The sequence below is a fragment of the Siniperca chuatsi genome, linkage group LG22, assembly GCF_020085105.1.
Source record: "Siniperca chuatsi isolate FFG_IHB_CAS linkage group LG22, ASM2008510v1, whole genome shotgun sequence".
NCBI lineage: Eukaryota > Metazoa > Chordata > Actinopteri > Centrarchiformes > Sinipercidae > Siniperca > Siniperca chuatsi.
The window spans coordinates 18,424,678-18,445,554 of record NC_058063.1 but is presented as its reverse complement, the minus strand read 5'-3'; the positions used below and the strand labels follow the sequence as shown (position 1 = coordinate 18,445,554).

The 20,877-nt window shown below is 39.2% G+C and overlaps 1 protein-coding gene and 1 long non-coding RNA gene across 3 annotated transcripts in view; one reads left to right on the top strand and one right to left on the bottom strand.

The window, feature by feature from the left end:
• The window catches only part of LOC122870512, a 71,976-nt gene that overhangs the window by 27,794 nt on the left and 23,305 nt on the right, over nucleotides 1-20,877 (top strand). For both annotated transcript variants that reach the window (XR_006376590.1, XR_006376591.1), the window contains exon 2: nucleotides 20,049-20,132. This is a non-coding gene — a long non-coding RNA (uncharacterized LOC122870512). The remainder of the gene's footprint in view (nucleotides 1-20,048; nucleotides 20,133-20,877) is intronic.
• Nucleotides 1-20,877, bottom strand: part of tnfsf10l (TNF superfamily member 10, like) — a 61,856-nt gene that overhangs the window by 31,136 nt on the left and 9,843 nt on the right. Inside the window, exon 2 of the mRNA XM_044184742.1 lies at nucleotides 2,586-2,735. Within this exon, the coding sequence (XP_044040677.1) occupies nucleotides 2,586-2,735 (150 nt within the window). The remainder of the gene's footprint in view (nucleotides 1-2,585; nucleotides 2,736-20,877) is intronic.

The following is a 20,877-nucleotide window of genomic DNA, read 5'->3' as shown; positions in this document are numbered from 1 at the left end:
AACACGTCTTTATATGCAATATGTGATATAAATCCCTGGCTGTGAAATCATCACCTGTCAGATTAGATCCCACTTATCAATGCCAACTAATACCACTGGGTTTAGTGTCTTGCTCAAGGACACTTTGACATGTGTACAGAAGGAGCCATGGATCAAAACCACCAACCCTGTGATTTATTGCTGCTCTACCACCTGAGCTACAGCTGCCCAAAAAAACAGTTTAACTAAATTTGCCTACAAACTCTCCCTAAAGGGCACGGAGGGAGAGACGTGAGGCAAACATACTGCGTGAGGTGAAAGGGACAGGTGCAATTAAATTACTTAAAAACCCTTAGCACCTGTAATTAGCATAAAAATGAATACTCCTTGGATAACTCAGTCAAATCTGAACACACAGTGAGGATATCATTATCTCAGATGTCCATTCTGACTAAATGTCCATAAATGTGCTTAGATTTAGCAAAAAAGACGTTCCTTACATACTGGTACCACTGCTGAAATTTCATTGGCACAAGTGACACAGTTGTAAGTGGGTGTCCACATTTATTTAAACTGTACTTGACTGAGGTCTGGCACAGGTTCATCAAGCATCGGTTTTACAGATAAAGCTAATAAAAGCCAAGCAGGTTCAATCCAAACACTTGCAAACAACACTGTGCAAACACAGCCAGAAGTGTATTTGCCAATCTGTGTGTGTGCTAACATGTACCTGAAAACACCCAGGGGCACAAAACTCTCTCAAGTACAGACTCATACACAAGTTAGAGCACATAAATGTAAACTTGTAGCAAAACAGGCTCAGTGGTGTTGATGCCATGAAGTCTGACGTGTTAGCAATGATAGAAAAAATAAGGCTCTAGTGCACTAGGTGCACTAGTTCTTATCAATGATTGATTGGCTTTGTGATACATTGTTGACAGCCTGAATCAGAAAGTCATGTTTGTACTTGCACACACCCTCGCAGGCAGCAAAGTCAAAGGTTAGGCACAGCCACAGAGCCATAAACTCTTTAATTAATCTCTGCACCATCACTAACACCACCAACTACCTCTCCACAGACGCTAAAAATATAGAAAATAACCCAAATGCTCAATTTCATTTTGCTTTTATCGCAAATTTGCAAATCTCCACAGCTAATGTTGGGTGCTTTGAAGTGAGTCGCTGTTACTTAGACGGTTAACTGTAAAGGTTTCTCTGGAGAAAACCAGTTGAGCAGCCGGCAGAGGTGCAGCATCAGTGTCATCACTGTCAGGTACAAATGGAGAAAAATGAGGTGGCTCACTTGTAGCTCTCTTGTTTCCAATACTACTAACGGTTCTCTTCCACTCAGTCCATCATATTTTACAGTTTACCTTTATATGATTAATACTCACTGTCTTATTAAGTGTTTTATTGTTGTTTCAAGGGTACACTTAAGTTCACGGCTTGAAATTAGATGATTGAGCAGATGAAATAGGCCATAAAGTTTAAACATTATTACTATTATTGAATATATACTATTATTATTAGTACATCTGCTGTTTTTAATAACAAAAAATGGTATAAGCCACCAATGAATTCCTTGAAACTGTCCAAAATGTTTAGAATTTAGTCCAAAAACCTCTCATAACAGCCTCCCATATGAGTTAATTTAAATAATGTGTTCTGGGACCTGGAACTCGTCACTCAATAATTTTAGCCATTTGTTGGACATACTGTATGTCTGAGGTAAACATTCTGCAGGAGATGGAGTCACGTTAGGACAAAAACTTAAGGATCTGTATCTTCTCAATTTGTCCATCTCAGTCTGTTTAAGTCAACACATATGCCCCTTATATATATTTATTTGATGAGCGTTACTCCCTCGCAGCTGAAGGTTTTTCCATTACGATGACAAATACGCCCAATTAGTCCCACCCTGAGGTACAGTTCTGCATCAATCACCACAGATGTTTCTCAGCTCGCTGTAACTGAGCAGACTCCTTCACGCTGAAACCAGCCTCTGCTCTTCATCCCCGGGTCAGCAGAGCCGGCCGCGTGCACACACACACACGTTCATTTAGGGTTAATATCCAAAATATATAATTTAGGGGTTAAAAATTATAGTCTGGATTTTCCATTTTATGGAAATGTTCCTTTTACCCCTATTTTTCTTATGATATAGCATACTAAGGACTGATCAGTTCTCTATTCTGATTGGTTGTGCATTGTTTGCTGCTTTCCTACAACAAAACACAGAGAACAAAGCCCATCTTGCCATCAACTACATTTATTTTATCCAGAGTACAGCTGAAAAAAAAAGCCTCTAAAGCTCCTTTACTAAAACATTTCCTTTATGTGAGTGTGTGTGAGAGTTTCCTCCGAAAATAATGTCCACCACTGGAAAACTATTGGACCTACTTTCCTGGAAACTGGACTCATACCAATAGCAATATCAATATTCTAATACCATAGAGGTTATTTACCATTAAAAGCCATTTATTCTACAAAACAATCATGTTTTAGGGGATTTATAGGGGAAATATATAATATTAAAAATCTGTGTGTACTGTACTTATTCTGAATGTCAATAATAATGTCATTTTTAAAAATTAAATTTTTCTTACCTTGGAGATGTATGCTTTGATGCCTTCGGCCAGTTTGATGCAGGGCTCTCCAAAGAGCTGGGCCAGCTGGTCGGGGATGTCCTGGTCCTTATCCAGGGCATTCAGTAAACTCAGGCACTTCAGCTCCTCTGTGACACCCTGGCTACGCACCTACAGAACAAATACAAATTAAAACGAAGAATTACCAGGGGTAGATATAAGCTATACTGCTTAAAAGGGTTAAAAAGTTAGAGTTTTACTGCCTTGGAGCAAACACTGACCATCTCTCTGCAGGATGTTTATATGGTCAATACCATAATGAGCTCCAAACCCATTATGGTGGTTCAATTCAAAAGTGAATGAATAAAAGTCCTCATCAACAGTCTCCATATAAACTGCTGGCACCCCCATTTACAGAACATTCACAGAGATTAAAAGTGTGCCAAATTTCAATTTTGTAATACATTTTGCAGAGTTACAGTGGCCCTCAAGCACAAAACATGAATAAAAGCCCCACACACCGTCTTGCTTACTGCTAGTATATTTATTTACGACGTTTCAGTCTACATGACCTTTATCAGGTATATGGATATACTGTATATTTAGATGCTGGGTAAATTATCCAATCAGAACACCACAAAAACATTTTTTTCTTAAAAAATAAATATATAGCATCACACGGTCAAAAGGTTAGAAGAGGACAAAGGTAAATAAGTGGCCAAAGTGCCAAAATCCATCATAAATTGTAATCTTACTATTTTATGTTGCATTTGTTTACTTTTTCTGAACATGTTTTGCTATTTTCAGCATTTTCTGGATTTTGTGCACATTTCGCTAAACGTGCTTTCACTCGTGAAGTGTAACTGTCCTTGGGGGACACTGTATATTTGTCTTATAGTGACTTGTAGAAAGAAAGACAGAAGAAAATGAAAGAAAGAAAACAAACCGCAGACGTTATGACCACTCTAAAATTGGGAATGAAACAACCAAGAGACCAAATGTAACTATAATGTTTTGGCACACGGACTGCTGGATCAGGCAGCTGAAACACAACTCCTTATGTAACAACACCGAATGCATGTAGGGTCTTACTGAAGAGTTTCTCCTGGAGTGAAGCGAACTGAACACACACACATACACACACACACATACTGTATATAGTACATCCATATCGAGACATCTAATAAGAGACAATTAAATGAACAATTCCTCTGAGGCAAAGGGGAAATTGTTTCTTTCCCCTTTTGCTACGCCTCCTGTTTGACAGCGACTTCCATCTGAAAAACGAAATGTTTTCACATAATTTTGGGCAGCACAGATCAAATAAGACATATTTGGGGAGTGAAATGTAGAGAGAGGCTTTTGTAGCCCACAGGCTGCGGAGTTATGTGCATGTAAGTGTGTATATGTGTGTGTGTGTACCCTTCAGGGAGGTTGTCAGCGTCACGGTCTGAAAGCCCTGCTAATGACTCTATAACAAGGACTGATGAGGAGAGAGAGATTACAGAGCTGCACTCCTTCACCCCTGTTCTTTATTTTTATTCATTTCTTTCCGTTTGACCCCTGTTCAAATGAAACCCATTCCTTTAGTCAGCTTTCTGTTGTTTCTGTTTCTTTCTTTGTCATCCCTGCTGTTTTCTCACCGATACTGTTCATGTTTATGCATGAGTGGATTTCCCTGTTCCTGGTGAAGATAACGGTGTGTCTATGTGTGTGTAAATTAGCTCAAACCAAGCAGGAAGGATGGGGCACTTACGGGAAAAGCTAGGTTTCTTTGTGAAAGAACGGGGCAACATCTCAACAGTCTCAACATGTTGCCCAGTCCTGAAAAGGATGACTCATGTCTTTAATGGCTTCATGTCTATTCAGGGACGAATCATAATGAGTCTAATTAGATGCACATGTCATTGTTCCAGTTGGTGCACATTCCGGTTACAAGCTTCTATCTAGATTTTGGTCAACTTTGGGAGGCTTGAAATTTCAAGATCAAATAAACAAAGTGCAAAAAGCTGAGAAGGATGCTGCCCTAACTGTCTGAATTTTACTTGCTCCAAACATCTAGAACATGTCAGTAAACTACACACAACATGCTCAAACACAAAACCAAAACTGTATTTGATCCTTTTTAGCAAAAGGGATGAGAAAGGCAAAACATTAGACATTAGAAGTCCAGTTTTCTTCCTGTTGGCAGATAAATTTCTGCTCCTGGGATCATAATTTAATTTGGGCACACATTACAAATCTAAAGATTTTTTTGTATGTGGATGGAACAATCTTCCCCATTATCGCCCCATTTTGAAGCTGTATTTTTTATACCAAAGTTTAGCATTGCTAGAATATTCTGAGCTGCTTTTTGTTCACCAAGGACCAAGGACTTCTCCAGTGCAAGTTAAAGTCCTGCATTCAAAGGTTTACTCAAGTAAAACTACAGAAGTATTATCAGCAAAAATGTACTTAGAGTATCAAAAGTACTCATTATGCATATTATCCCCTTTCAGAGTGTTATATTATTAATGTTGAAGTAGCATTTAAATAACATAATAATAATGCATCAAATTTTATAACATAATCATGTTTTGCATGCACAGTTTAATCTGAAATGTAACTAGTAAGTGTCAAATAAATGTGGTGGACTAAAAAGTACAATATTTCCCTCTGAAATGTAATGGAGTAAAAATATAAAGTAGCATACAAGTACTCAAGTATTTGCATAAATATCCTTAGTTACTTTTCACCACTGCCAAGGACTTAGGGAGCTTAAAAACTCCCGTTTCCATATACTCTTCATTGTCTTTCAGTATTGCGATGAGAGAAAAGGAAGCACAGTAGGTCGTCATATATCATCTGCATACAATCAGGACACATCCCAACAAAAACTGCTGACAGTGGAGTCTGGGCAGAGACAAAGAGGTGTGTGATGACAGCTACCACTGGCAGAAATGTTAGGGAGGTTCACACATGCATGAGTGGATCTGAGCTCGCTCACCCCGACAAATGGAGGTGAAAGTAGGCTTTGTTTCTTCCTTGCATGTCTGCCAAAACACACTCCCTACTTTGGTGGTTCTGGTTGAAGGATTAATTGTTATTGAAGAGTGTCTTTTGTATATGAGAATAAAAGGTTAGACTTTACAAGTCATGCAGGTGTGTGTGCGTGCAGGTCCGTGTGTTGCTGTGTGCGTGTGCATGCATGTGCACGAGTGTCCATTAAGTTTTGACAGGGCCGGTAGGGAGTGTCTCATCTATGTTAGTGAGGAGATAAAGTCTGTACACATCACTGCACTGAGCTAAAAACAAGATTAGCAGAGAAAACTTTCTGCTCCATTAGTACATGGAGACGAGGCCAGAGGCTAAACCAAGCTATGCAGAGAAACATTATCATCACGTTGATATACTTTCTTTTCTTCAGGTTTAAGCTGCACAAAGAAATGTCTCCATAAGTATAGTAAGTGAACTACTGAACTAACTGGACAGGATTCTTTTGTTATATAATAGTTTTAATCACCCAGAGTGTGTTTGAAGGTTGTGTATTAGCAGGTACTTGTAAACAAGACTAATAATCTACAGTCACACTAACTGCTCTGAGCTAAATGCTAATGTCAGCATGCTAACATGCTCACAATGACAATGCTAAACATGCTGATTTTAAGCAAGTATGATGTTTACCATGTTTCCCATCTTAGTTTAGCATGCAAGTATGCTGGCACTTGCTAATTAGCACTAAACACAAACTACAGCTGAGTCTGATGGGAATGTCATTAATTTTGAAGTTATTTGGTCATAAACCAAAATATTGGACAAAATTATAATTACGACCGATTGATGGTGCAATCCATCCAACAGTCAAAACCACAAATATTAACCTACTGGTGGCGCTAGATGGAAAGTGGATCACCAAAGTCATGGCACCATGGACATGTGTACCAAATTTAATTGCAATCCATCAAATAGTTAAGATATTTTAGTCTGGACCAAAGTGGTGGACCGACTGACAGACAGACATTGCCATCTCTAGAGCCACGCCGCCAGCGTGGTTAAAAAAAGGTTTCCTGGTCAAACAACTCAATAAGATTCAGGCCTGTTTGAGTTTTATCACATTGAACATATATCTGAGAGAGTTACAGCTCAAAGAAACATGTTATATGCCAAAATTTATTTATGCTCATTTAAAAACAGTATGGTACTGGCTGTAACTGGAAGTCAGCAGCACCACGGCGCCAAGCTGGTTCTTCCTCTTTCCAAGTCTGGTCTCTCTGCAGGATCTTTTCCTTAATTTTTCATCAACTTTTCTGATCCTACTAAAACCCTGCAAGCCAAATTCTGCAGCTCTGTCGGCTTGCTGTGCAGTTAGTCTTTCATTCCTCTCAGATGACTATTCTGTTGCATTGTCCTGTCATTGATTTGCATCATAACAATATCCTTTGTTCCTTTTGAGGCCAAGGAACTGAAATTAGATCTTAATTTAAGTGATTTTATCAGTTATTTCCCTTACTCATCGCGTTTTTGGTTTAGTAAAACTGTTGGAAAGCAAGGAGAAAAATGCGAGAGATTCTGTAGGCCAGTAGAGACATGCAAGCCTCCGGAGATGGGGGACCTCTACATCATTACCATGCTTTAGGAGCTTGCAGCTGGAACTGCTCCACAGGTTTTAAACATGAACAGTTAGATGAAGACCCTTCCCCCCTCTCCTGAGCACTCCTCCTGACAGCAGTTTCTCTTTGCCAAGTCCTGACTATACTTAGCCAAATCCTGAAAAATTGCAAAACTGGTCCCATAAGCTAGTTACGCCCAGATGATTCAACATTAACAAATCAATAAGCTGACAGCAGGTCAGCCTCGGCTGTTAGAATTGTAAAACTTCATGTCTTGGTTGTGTTTTAATAGAAATGACTTCTGACAAAGACTTGATTAATTACTTTTAATTCCCAAACAAAAGTCTTAAAAAGAATAATGATCTTACTAGTAGCCCATAATCTGCTTTGCAGTTGTGCTGTTTTTCTTCTTAAACAGCATACTTCACTCTTCACAAGGGGCATATATCCTTTTTTTGGCAAGCAACTCTTAAATTCTCTTCCCTGTAACTTGTCCCCTGAGCAGCGTATTTTCTCAGTGCGTTGACATCGATGACTTGCCCTTCCCTTGGCAGTGAATCCATCGGGCACGCTTAGCAGCCAAACGTAGGCTAACACATGCTAAAAACATTCAGCAACACCCGAGATCTGATGTAACTCTCTGTTGTGTTGTTAACCTAGGTTGAATGCCTATGTATGATACTGGCTCAGATGTAGGAAGAAAAGAGGAGTGGGTGAAAGTGTATGTAAATCAGATTTTCAGTTGACATTACCAGTGACAGATGTTTGGTCCTAACACCTCCACATCCTCTCAACACAGATTTTACACATAGTATGAAATAGTATGAAACAGCTGGCTAAATGTATGCCTTAGTGGTCTGCACCTGACTGATTCAACAAGTCCTCATACCTAAACAACAAAATAGGTTGATTTCCATTATCTTCCACAACAACCACATGACCCTTCAAAAACTACTTATTACTTAACTTACTTAACTACTTATATGTTTTCTGATCTGCCATTGTTAAGGTTAGGGAAAGATTGCTGTCATGGTTAAAAGAAACGTGTTAAAAGCGTGGTCTCCGCTGTCGAAGTGACAAACTTTGTACACCCAACCATTTCTAACCTCCCTTTAAAGACAAAAACATCCTGCTACATTCGGCTTTGCTAATAAGGTGTCATTATTCAAATGACCACAAGGAGTCGCTTTTCAGGTAAATATAAACTTTCTTTCAACTTTTCAACCAATAAAAAAGTATAAAAAAGTGAGACTGCTCAATGTAATCACCAGAAGACTTGGACTAAAGACAAGACAATTATCTGTGCGTTGGATATGTAAATACGACCTTCAATAGGACTGGGCATTGAACCTCAAAAAACGTTTTAGTGCAGACTGAAATTTGTCCCAAATAATTGAGTATAAAAAGTGTCAAGTACCAAAACTCGGTTTAGATGATAAAATAGGGTATTTATAAAAGCATGTTCTTATTCGTCACGTTTTGGTATCGGTTCTGAAACTAATATATTGTAATGACATCACATTTACATCTGGCAAATCGCATTTTCTTGCCGTTTGAAAAGGTTTTGAAAAGGTTTCTCAAACTGTCAGAATGTTATTTCAGGGCTTTGAATCCAAACTTTAATAATTTATAGCTAACTACTGTTCTCAAAATACAAGAGCTAAACTGGGATAGTCCCTGTTGGTCTGCTTTTGGAAACACGCACACATTTGAGTGATCTACACTCTTTTTATCCCTTTCTTAGCCAGAAGACATGTGGTCTCTCATGGCTGTCCATATTGAATTGGGTGACCGGGCTCCAGAGAGAGACAGAGAGAGGAAGGGTCCAGGCTGACAGAGCTCCTGTGATCCCAATGCCGGCTCTCTCAGGAAGCAGTGAACAATGCTTCACTGTTCCCTCCTTGTGTGAGTGTGTATGTGTGTGTGCATGCACATATGTATTACGTGTGTGTATCTGTGTGTGTGGCCTGCCCCTCAGTGTGTATGTGCAATAGAGTGTGTATGCAGGAGTGTTTGGCTGGCCCTCGCTGGACACCAAACCCTGAAAGGAATATCTCAGAGGGCCACTTGGAAACTCAGCTACAATTTTGTGTGTGTGTCTGTGCTGGTCTGGGAGTTCCTTGGCAGTCCAAAACTCTCATTTGAAGGGATTAGGAAGAGGAGAAGGTGGCCACGTAACTCAAATCCAGCAGGCCAGAGGTCTGAGGACCAAGAGTGTGTATGTGTGTGAACACAGAGGGAAAGAGAGGGACAGAGTTGGCTGTATTTCAGCATACTTTGTCTGTTCATACTGAACAGACAAGACAGAGAGCGGGGTGAAATAACAGCTGAGACCTCGCTCGCAGTGGCACTGCACATAAATAACTTTACCCAAACAAAGAGGCAGGAAGATACACAAGTTCAGAATTGAAATAAAACACGAGCCAGCTTCATCATGTTGAGTTACGCCCTGCTGTGGAACTCACAGCCTTGTGAAGGTGGAAAGCGTTCTAGCAGGTGTAAGGTGGAACTGGCAGAGCTATACAAGGCTGCATATCGTTAGACATGATTGTCAAGCTGATGTGTGATGTGTCTTCAGGCAGAAAGAACAACAGTAACAGAAGGACTTTGACTAAGTTTTAATGTCTTGACAAAAACATATGTACTCACAATTTGGAGTTCTTAACTGAGTGAATAATGTCTGGTAATGTATAGCACCTGTAGTGGTGGACAGTGGACACTAGAACTAGGGATGCACTGATCGAACGTTTTCTCCTAATTCTGATACCCACAACCTGCTGAACAACGTAGCCCATCTATGGTGATTTTAAACACCAGTCGGAAAAAGTTTCTCGCTAATAAGATGTAACATCAGTCCTTGTCTGAGCTGTTCTCCTTTATCAAGCTTTGTTAATCATGGCATAAAACCATTATGTAACATTCATTAAGTAAATCTTTGGTAACGTTAATGAACCTTCATTGTACATGCAGATGCAAGTGGTGTAGTATCAGCACTAGCTTTATGCATCAAAATTAGCTCAAAGCAGAAAATGAATGGAGCAGAACAGCAAATATTAAGTATTCATTGGTCGTTGACAGCTGGCCAATACCCAATCAGCCTAATAAGGTCAGTATCGGCACCAACAGAGATCCATTTGCTCGGATCTGGATATTCAGCTACAACAGGCTTTTATATATATATCTTATCGTACATCTATATTACTAATACTTTATATATAGTTATACTTTATATAATATTGCAATCGTAGGTTTTCGATTTTCATTTTACATTACATTATTTTAAGATCTAGGACAGAGACGTTGCACATGTTTGCATTTTTAATGATAATGTCTGTGGGTATTTCATTCTAGAGGTTGCATTCTCTGTATGAATCTCAGTCTGACTATTAGGCTAGTCTTTGTGCCCCAACCCCCCCAAAAATTGGAGCCCAAAACCATGCTGAATAAAAATAAATGCTGTCACTACTTTAAAAGGTTTTGCAACAGCGTTTCATATTACAGAGTTGTGAGTAGCAGTTATATAGTTGGATGTAATGAGACCTGGTGAAAAATGCATGCTGAACTGATTTAGTCTTACAAAGCCATGAACACCGGTACATTTATTATGAGGTGGGTGTGCTGTTGATTTATGACCTTTTCACTTAAGCAACAACTTCTTGACTGTTAAGATGAGACTTTGGCTTCATCTGCACTCAGACATTTGCACTCGGACTCTCTTTTGTGAAAACTTGCCCATAGCAATCGTTAAAAACTGCACTGTATGTAGTTTTTCTCACCTAAACCAGGAGACTCGTATGTTTGTATGAACATACAAGCTTCTGGTAATTAAGTGAGGTATGTGTGCAAGGGTGAGAATGAGTCCATTTAAGTTTTCATTTGACAGCGCATGTGTGTGTTTATGTACTTGCTTTTAAGTGTGTGTGCATAGGTTTATATCCATGATTTATGGTATTTAATGTAAATGCATGTGCGTGTCTGCAGGTTGGTGTGCAGCCTGTGTGTGTGTGTGTACGTCTTTCCCATTTTATCATCCCTTCAGGACTTCAGCGTATCTGGAAGGCGGCCAGGGTGGTGCAGACATTGATTTATTTGTTAAAGCTGTCTGATTCATCCCTGCTATTCGTTTGACGACCAACAGTTTTGTCAGCAATCCATCAAGTTGTAGAGCAATCAGGCTGGGACAATACAAGGAGTTTTTGATTGCCAACCATACACAAAGGAATTCAAGAGGAAAAAATATAGGCCATTTCGATTATGAACAGTGGATAAACTGTGCGTTTCTACCTCACTTCACAGTGCATGCCAAGTTTTTGTCTGCAGTGAAAAGACAGACTCTCCCCCACAAAAGGCCTGCCAGAGCCCCACACACATACAGAGCAGCTTTCAGGGGAGTATTTTGAAAATCGGAGCCAAAGACACAATCATTAGATGGTTTAGGAACAGAAACCACAGTTTTAACCTGGGTTCATGCAACAGCATGCATCCTGGTCTTGTCTCACATGTCAGCATCTGTTTGCTTCAGTAAAGGAACCAAACTGTAGACAGAGACATTTTCAGTGAAGATATCAAATGAAAAATCTACCTAACTAATAACGCGGTATGCTGTGGGTTTAACTCATACACATAGTACACATAGATGTATAAAAAACTGACACTGGTTATAAAAAGGCTTTGGCAATTTATCCTCAAATCACTGTTCATCACGAAACACGAGGAAGTCCCGGCCCTGGCCTAAAGGTGATTAAAAACCACCAAAACTGATCCTCAACTTCCGAACTCTACCTCCTCTTTCCCCCCGTCTCAATGACTCACTTGTCTCTCCTTGAAACGCCAGTCATTTGGGAATGTATGTTTGGTCTTTGTAAATTTCCCCAGATAACAGCAGCAGGTGCCTTAAAATGTAGTGATGAGTTGGCTTTGTCAAGGTCAAGACAATACTTAAAAAACGTCTTCTGATGAGTTGAATAAAAAGTGAAACAGTCAAAATCCTGAATCATGTGCAATGTTAGGGGAGTAATGCTATTTCACACCACATTTTAGGCATTTAGCTGACCTTCGCTCACAGAGTGCAACAGTGAAATAGCCTTTATTATGAACAACGAATACAAAGTGCAGTTTTAGAGGATGTGTGGGTCATTCTTTTCTCATCAAATTTCTTTCATATTTCCTGCTTAAATTTCTGACTGACCGAGCCCCAGAGTCTTCACTCTAAGCTGACTGAGTCGTCAAATTTCAATCACACTGCTTCCAGAAACTCGATTCAGGACTGCCTTTCTCTCTCACAATGATCTCACTCTAAATCCTGTCTCTTTGAACTTTGATTTCTGCTCTTTTGACATTAATGAGTGTGTATGGTTGATGGCTTACAGCCTTCAAAAAGCTGCTCTGATTACAGCTAAAGCTAAAGTCTTTCTTGAGAAACCATGATGTTAATCACAACACACAATCAAGGAAAACAAATATGAGATTAAAACACAACTCTGGAACTTCAAAAGTACATGCAGATATATATCATATGAGTCTCACGTGCACAGCAGACAGACAGCAGAATATACAGTTCAAGGGACAAAAGACTCCATATATCTCTCTGCATTTAAACAGTCAGCGTTTTATTGCTGCACATGTAAGCAGGGGTTGCAGCTGTAGCCGGAGGTAAAGCCCTTGTTGGGTGAGTTGTTTTAACTTGCTGGTGTTGGGAAAGGGGTGCAGAAAGACAAAAAAGAGATATTCCACATTCCCTAGAACCACGTAGGAACTGATTTATATCTCAAAATCAAAACAAATGAAATTACGCTTTGAAGGATGCTAGGCAATCTGTGTAGCTACATGATGAACATGAAAAGACTGAAGACAGCATGTGTGTTCAGAGAAATCTTATCAGCCTACATAAAAAATTAGGGTTATAAAGAAAAGCCATCCATTGCCACTGTGAGATGCTGTAGGTTTGTCCTGTTTGACCACATTAATTCTGGTGTCAGATACAGACATTGTGATCAGATCTGTTCCATGCACAAACACACAAACTGAAGGAGGAAAAAACACATAAAAAACGATCCCGTCATCCACTAACAAGACTACATTTAAGTCTGAAGAGATTTTGACATGCTATGGTTTCTGGCTACTAAAGTCTTTATAACTCCTGGTTCAACGCTCCCCACTGAGCTATAGACATCATTTCAACATCCACTCTATGCTTTAGCTCTGATATAGACCAGGATTTATCGGCTACGTAAAGCCTGGTTTTAGACCATATTTTAAAAACATCATTACATATTTAGAAATGCATAAAAACCTGTAAATATTTAACATAAGCACTGCACACCCCGCGTTTATTTTTTGTCATACACAGATTCTGTTTACTCATATCCCACAATGTAACGTTACGTTGTTACGTTAAGACTAGACGTCTACTAAACTTTCACTTTTCAACCTTGAATAACCTTTATCTAAAGTAGACGTCTACAGACAAACAGACATATAATAGACATCTATTACACGTCTTTTCAAAGTCAGATTACTCAGTGGGGAGCTTTAAATCATAGCAACAGACCAGATTTCAAACACACGAGAAAGTAGTGATTCTTCTTCACCAAAATGGATATGAAAACTTTACATATGGTCCTCACATTCAGTCCAGAAGATAGTCTGCTTCGGCTTAGAGGTATTAATGACATTACTGGCAAGCAGTTACTTCCTTTGTGTCCTGTTCATTGTGTGTTTGTGTGTGTGTTTGCTTTTTTTGTGATGAGGAATGCTGTAAGTGATCTATGTGTGCTGGATGCTTTGGTGATTGCGGGCTATTGTTTTAACTGCGAGCTACAATGCATCTATTTCACGCACCTGTGTTTGTGTTTGCACGATTGCGTGTATGCATTCATGCACATGTTTGTAAGTGCCAGTGTTCGTGATAGTGCGTACAACCCCACAGCAAGATAGCAGAATACCACTCCCTGCCTTTGCGTGTGGAACTATGACCTCTCTTTGTCAATTTTGCTGTTTTGGATTTCATCCAGTTTAAATAAAGTTTAAACTGGATGTTTAATAAAGACGTACAAAAGCAGGGCGGACCTGCCTGCTGATATTCCAGTCTTTTCTTTCTCTCTCTTCCTTGAACTTCCTTGTCCCTTAAAACAATCGAGAATGTTACTGTTTAGGTAAAAAGAGCTGTTAAGATTAGTTGTGATAAAGACACAGACTCTCTGTGGGTATCTCAGAGTTTATTGGGAGTTGTTTATAGGAGTGTGAGCTCTGTTATCTAAGTTAGTGGCGTTGAGAAATTAAGAGTCGCCATAAACTTTCATTCTCGTTCCAAGGGTTAAGTTTCTGGTTCTTGTCATCTGGCTTAGAACAGTGAAGAGAAAAAGAAAAGAGGGAGGATGAGTGAGGTAAAGAAAAGAGCAAGAAGAGGTCAGGACTTTCCAGTCTCCGTCACCTGTGCACGCATACCGATGGAAACGCTCGAGGCGGCTGAGGTGAAGTGATAGGGACAGAGAAAGAGAAATATTTAAAAGGAAGAGTAATGAGCTGTGTTCAGAGGCTGGATCTTCTTAATTGTGCGGACTACGAAAGTCCCAATATGTATTTGGTCAAGTCTCACAGAAAGCAAAACTAATGGTACATTCAGGCGAGTCAGTCATTTCCAAGTTAGTTTCCAATCACTGGGAAGTTGCCCTCAAATTTCAATAATAAACTGGGAAAACTTTTAAGATGTGATTTTTAACTTAAACACATCATGGACAACTGGCAAATAGTGCAACAGGTTAATACTCAATATCATGAACAAACAGCGGTGTTTAAACCTGGCTTCCATTTTTAGATCTTGGAGGGTTTTCTTGGTCTTCTAGTCCGTGTGAAATATTTACCAATGATTGTTGACTTGAGCACAAATACCTGGCAAATATTAAGTGGTCACATTATATTTCCAGATTCTACAAAATGATGACAATGGGATTAATCCTTGTCAACCCTCTAAACAATTTGACTGGCATTTCGTGGATTATGGGATATCAAGGACCACAAAAGATACATTTGTTGTGTCCACCAAATTCAGACAAAAGAAAGCTGCATTTCTTAGTTCATTTGGACCCGTTGGCGCAATCGTTGATGTAATCTGTCTAGACATGGGGACTTCTATGCTAGGCCCAAATTGGGATTCAACCACCAATTGAAAATGAGCTTAATGGTTGCTACTTGACAACCAATCTAAATTAGGCGAACAGCTGGACATCATTTGTAGGCCTGGTGTATACTTTACCTGAAGTAACCTCAAATTATTTAACTGCAGTTCTGATAGGCCAAACAACTAGTTTTAGCTTCCCCCAATGAGCCTCTTAGCAAGTCTGTTTTATGCAATTAAGCCTAAATTCAAGGCTATATTTTCAACTACTGGATGATTACATTATGGATTGCATTTGGGAAAATTAAAGTGAAGGAAAGTAAACAAAGTAAGGCAAATTAAAGGCCGATGCCTCACCAAAGAACACACAATGAAGTTGATAAATGAAGCAAAGTTTAGGTCAGCATGCTGCTGTGGGGTTCTCTGTGTGCCTGTGGGTGGGCAGATCCAGCATGGGTGGGCAAGTGTGTCTGTAAATGTGTTTTTGTGTGCGGAGGTGGTGAGCAAGTATGACTCAAGTGAGGCCTTTACAAGTGTTATTGTGCTGGCACAGATTATAGCTGATCTCTGTTTTCTCTGGTGGGGTCCAGACGTCCCCACAAGAATGAAAAAACAAAGAAAATGGGCTCTTTGAATGGCTGAAAAGGTTATTTTTAAAGACAAAGGATAGAATTATTTTTAGGGTTATTGTGAGAAATGCCAAAGAGGCTGAACAAGAAGAGGAGTAAAAATATCAAATGCTAACCCGTCCATTTTCCTTTCGTGCTCAACACGGTTGAGAGAAAAAACTAAAGCAATTTTTTTTTAAATGAACTGTATGACCTTTTAATTAATAAATACTTCTTTAAATTGGGATGAAAAAAATAATTTGCATGCTGAAATTGCTGAAGTGGAGGTGCAATGACATCACTCCCATGTGTCATAATGCATGCATGAGTGCCTGTGTGTGTTGATACTGTTCTGGCAGATGAGTAGCTGATGGTGTCACCACAGCTACCACAATAAACATACTGTTGACTTCTGGGAATGCTCTCTTGACACTTGCTTATGCAAAGCACAACAACACGCAAATATGACAGCTATATGATCTCACCGGGGAGATCACATTTTGAGAGAGAGAATATTTAATATTAGGAAGAAACTTATTATAATCAGTTGGGCCTGAAATATATTTAGCTTCCTTGTGACTTTAGCTCTAATATAATGTACAAATAACAGTGTAATACATTTATGCTGTAAATTACAGTGTTATTTACAGCCACTGTACCAAAACAAAGCCCAATATTTGCTCAAAAACAAACCTTTAACAGCTATTTCCTCAAAATAACATACTCCCTCTACACAAAACACTCAATATGCAGGGAATTTATGCTCTCTTATGTATGTTCACGCACATTAAAAATGTCATATTTATTGGATGACAGAGGTTTCCCGTGTTACCTGCACGCCTCAGCTTAAAACCACTTCACTCCTTCAGCTGCATTCTTCATACATGACTCACTTAATAGTTTAAATGAATAATAATAAATGATGTAATTATGATATAATTGTAAAGACATCAGGGCTGGTTCTGCAATCGTCTAACTAAATGTAAATATATGTAGAAGGATTTCTATCATCAGCGGTTGTTCAATTACGACTTACAATTAACTGTACTTTACACTTATTTTAATTGTATACTTATTTCCAGTTGGTACTTAATTTATCTTGCCTGTATTATAGTGTATTATATTCTGATTTGCTTAGTACTTCTATTCCTGTGTGCACTGACGTGATAGTGAGCTGCTGTAACAAAAGATTTTCCCCTCTGAGATCAATAAAGTATTTCTGATTCTGATTCTTTAACAAACTTGCTTTGAGGATAATTGTAGACTTGTGAAGCCTTGACACTGGGAAAAAAAAACCTACCACGGTTAAACTCTCCACTGTAACAAACAGTTCAAACATTTATTAGTTATGCCAATATTGCAGGTAACACTCAAAATGACTACACTTAAACTTTATCAAGCAAGACTTCAACAAGACTTTCTGCTTTAATCATTTCCTTTGCTTGACGAGAAGGTCAAAGGTTATTGTGAGCTGTGACTACCACTGTGACTGATCACGAGGCTCCAAATCCTTGAAATGGAAGCATTAATTGTTCAGATTGCTTACTGAGAAATGTGCTTTAAAATCCTGATAACAGAAACCGAGCGAAAAATATAATTTGCTTTGATGTGTTTACTTGCATTGTGGAGAATCAAAATAATACATAATACAACAAAGTCAGTAAATGGGTGGTTAAGTGTCCAGCTGGTTTAGCATTCGTTAGCGTTTCCTGATGACAGGAAACACTCAAGAGGATTGATCCCACACGTTTTCTTCAGAATAAATTTTTTATTTGCAATGTGTTTCTCTTTTCAGTTGTGATTTGAATCAGTCCAGCCTTATTTGGTAAAACCAGATCGACTGCATGAATTGCAATTTCAACGCCACACCAGCATGACACTACCACAAGCCTTTTCTGCGGCTATTTGTTGATGTGCTCAAATTTCACCTTTCAATTGAAACCATCATTGTGCATTTGTGCAGCATGTTGAGAAACATCTTGAGCAAGCGCTGAATGCTGCCTGCACTGCCAGCTCACACATTTGCCAACTCTTGAAGGCCAGAGAACCTGTTTGCGATCTAAACTGTTGGGTTTCTTTGCTACTATTTTGTTGTTTCCAAATGCCTTCACCTTTCCAACAATCTAAAGTAGGATGGTGAAGTTATTCCAGTTCTTATTGACATCTAAACTCCTTCCTCCATATGAGAAGGTCAAGGTTGTGATTTGAGCTTATGGCTGAGGAAATATGCTCTCGGATTTTCGAAACAGTTGCCCAGAAAAAGCCCAGAAAACAAAGCCCTTTATGTCTTTTTGTCCTCATTCTGAGAGAAACACTAGAGGAAACACATGCTAGTGGCATGGCTCTAGGGATGGCAATGGTCGGTCGGTCAGTCCACCACTTTGGTCCAGACTAAAATATCTCAATAACTATACGATGGATTCCCATGACATTTTGTACAGACATTCATGGTCTCGATACGATGAATCCTAATGTCTCTGATGATCCCCTGACTTTTCCTTTAGCACCAACATGAGGTTGACATTTGTGGTTTTGAGTGAAATGTCTCAACAACTATTGGATGGATTGCCATGGAATTTGCTACATTCATGTCCCCCTCAGGATGAATTGTAATAACTTTGGTGATCCATTGAATTTTTATCTAGCGCCATCCTCAGCACAAATTTTAATTTGTCCAATACTTATCATTACCAAATCCTTGAAAAACATCCTCCCATCCTCCCATGCTCCCAAACTCCCATCAGCCTCAGCTGTACTTTGTGTTTAGAGCTAATTAGCAAACACGCTAAACTAAGATGGTGAACATAATTAACATTATACCTACTACACATCAGCCTGTTAGCATTGTCAATGTGAGCACGTTAGCATGCTGACATTAGCATTTAGCTCAAACACTGCTGTGCCTAAGTACAGCTAGCCTCTAGCATGGCTGTAGACTCTTAGTCTTGTTAAAACATTTCATTTTTCGACAGTTTAGGGAAAGAAATTAAAAATAAGCCTTTGACTTCAGAAAATTGCCTTTTCAACCTTTAAAACCTCATCAGTCACAGTCTAGATGTTTCTGTCCCTTCCTGTTCATGATATTTTGGAAGCAGCAAGGCCTGAGATCTTTTTTTGAGTCAGCTGAGAAACACAATTCTAGATTGGACACATGTTTTCATAACATTCATGTAAGATTTTTATCTCCCCTACGAGAGGCCAAGACATCCAAGTAGCTATTTCTGGAAACAGCACTTCTGTCTTTTGTCCAAACAAGTACAGTATGTTAGCATTTCTTTGCTGCCTCTGGAAAGTCTCTTATAAGCGGATTGACTTCTTTATAATGATGACTCGTCCTGGTGCAGATCTAAACATAATCAAGTTAATGATTCGTTCATCCAAAGTTTAATTTCCTAGAGAGCTAAAATGACGGTGTAGCAGCCAACATCTGCTTTCTTAACCATGCTCATCTCCAACTTACAACAGACAAAACTTCTACCAAAAACGACAACATTATATAAAGTCACAGCCCGAAGGGAAGCTTCGACTGCCCGCCTGACAGCTTTTCTTATAAGGTTTTCCATTCAGCAGCTGAAGACAAAGCCAAAACCGTGCCCAGTGGTTGATTCATTTATTCATGGATGACCTGCGATTGCACATGTCCAAGAACCTTACAAGCTTCTAATGAGGCAGTGTTATGTTGTGAAACCCTAAGTCAAAAATTAGCTGCAGTCTGGAGCTCAGTGTAGAGCTGAGGAAGTGGAACATCAATGATAATGTTTTTGTGTTTTTTTGATCTACAAAAGCAATGATGATAGGTTACAATGGGCTTTCATTAAAAGCCAAAACCACAGTGCTCTTCATGGTCAGTGAGATATGAGAGAGACAAAGGGACGGCCAACACTAAGTTTTAAGGCGGATGCAACCGTTGTGGAAGTGGGACAAGAGTGGGTGGAAAGATAAAAGATAATTTGGGAGAGATTAGACGACAGCAAAGAAAAGCGTTCACTGGTTGTTTAATTGGTACAGAAATGAGAGCTGACATAGGGACAGCAGGGTCCTGTTACTGGGTTCTGAGTCAAAATGCTGATTTCAGAGAGAGAACAAGAGTGTGTGTGTGTGTGTGTTTGAGGAAAACATTTGAGTAGACAGACTTTCGACTGACACTAACAAGCCCTCCTTCTTGTGCCAGGACAGAGATGTCTGCCCATTCCCAGGGTTAGATCACGTTAGACCAACTGAGAACTTTCCGTCCAATTCACCGCTGGCAAATCAGGTAACACACGCACAAATTCATGCACACACACACACACACACCTTTTTTTGGACACAGCAGTATACATAAACACACACAATCTGCACATGTGCACATACAAGATATATTGTACACACATAGAGTACATACAGGAGATGGACATACAAACTGGTTTGCCAGTACATTGGGCCATTATTGACCTTATTATCAAATATTGGATAACAGGCATTCTTTGGTGGGGCCATAACAGCTAAAATTCAACTAAATTCAACTGCCGGCTGTTGTGGTGTCTGCAACTAACAATTAAAATAATTTCATTATCGATTAATCTGCAGAAATATTTTTCTTGATTAATCGTTTGGTCTATAAAATGTCAAAAATAGTGAAAAATGACCACCAATCACAAGTTCCTTAAGCCCAAGGTGATGTCATTATTTTGTTCGACCAACAGTCCAAAATCCAGAGGGTTCAAATTTGCTATCACTTAAGACAGAAAGAAGCAGCAAATCCTTATAAGCGAGAGGCTGGAACTTGGGAATGTTTGGCATTTTTTCCTGCAAGATGACCTAAATGATTAATATCAAAATAGTTGCCAGTTATTTTTCTGTTGATCACCTAAGCAAAAAAATGGTCACATTTAACGACACTGGATATAGTATCTTCACTGTAAAACATTAAATTGTCTGTGGTCTTCAAAAACCCTTGCAAAGCATGTTAATAACACATTTAGAAAAACCTGAAAACCCATTTTCTGTACTTTCTTTTC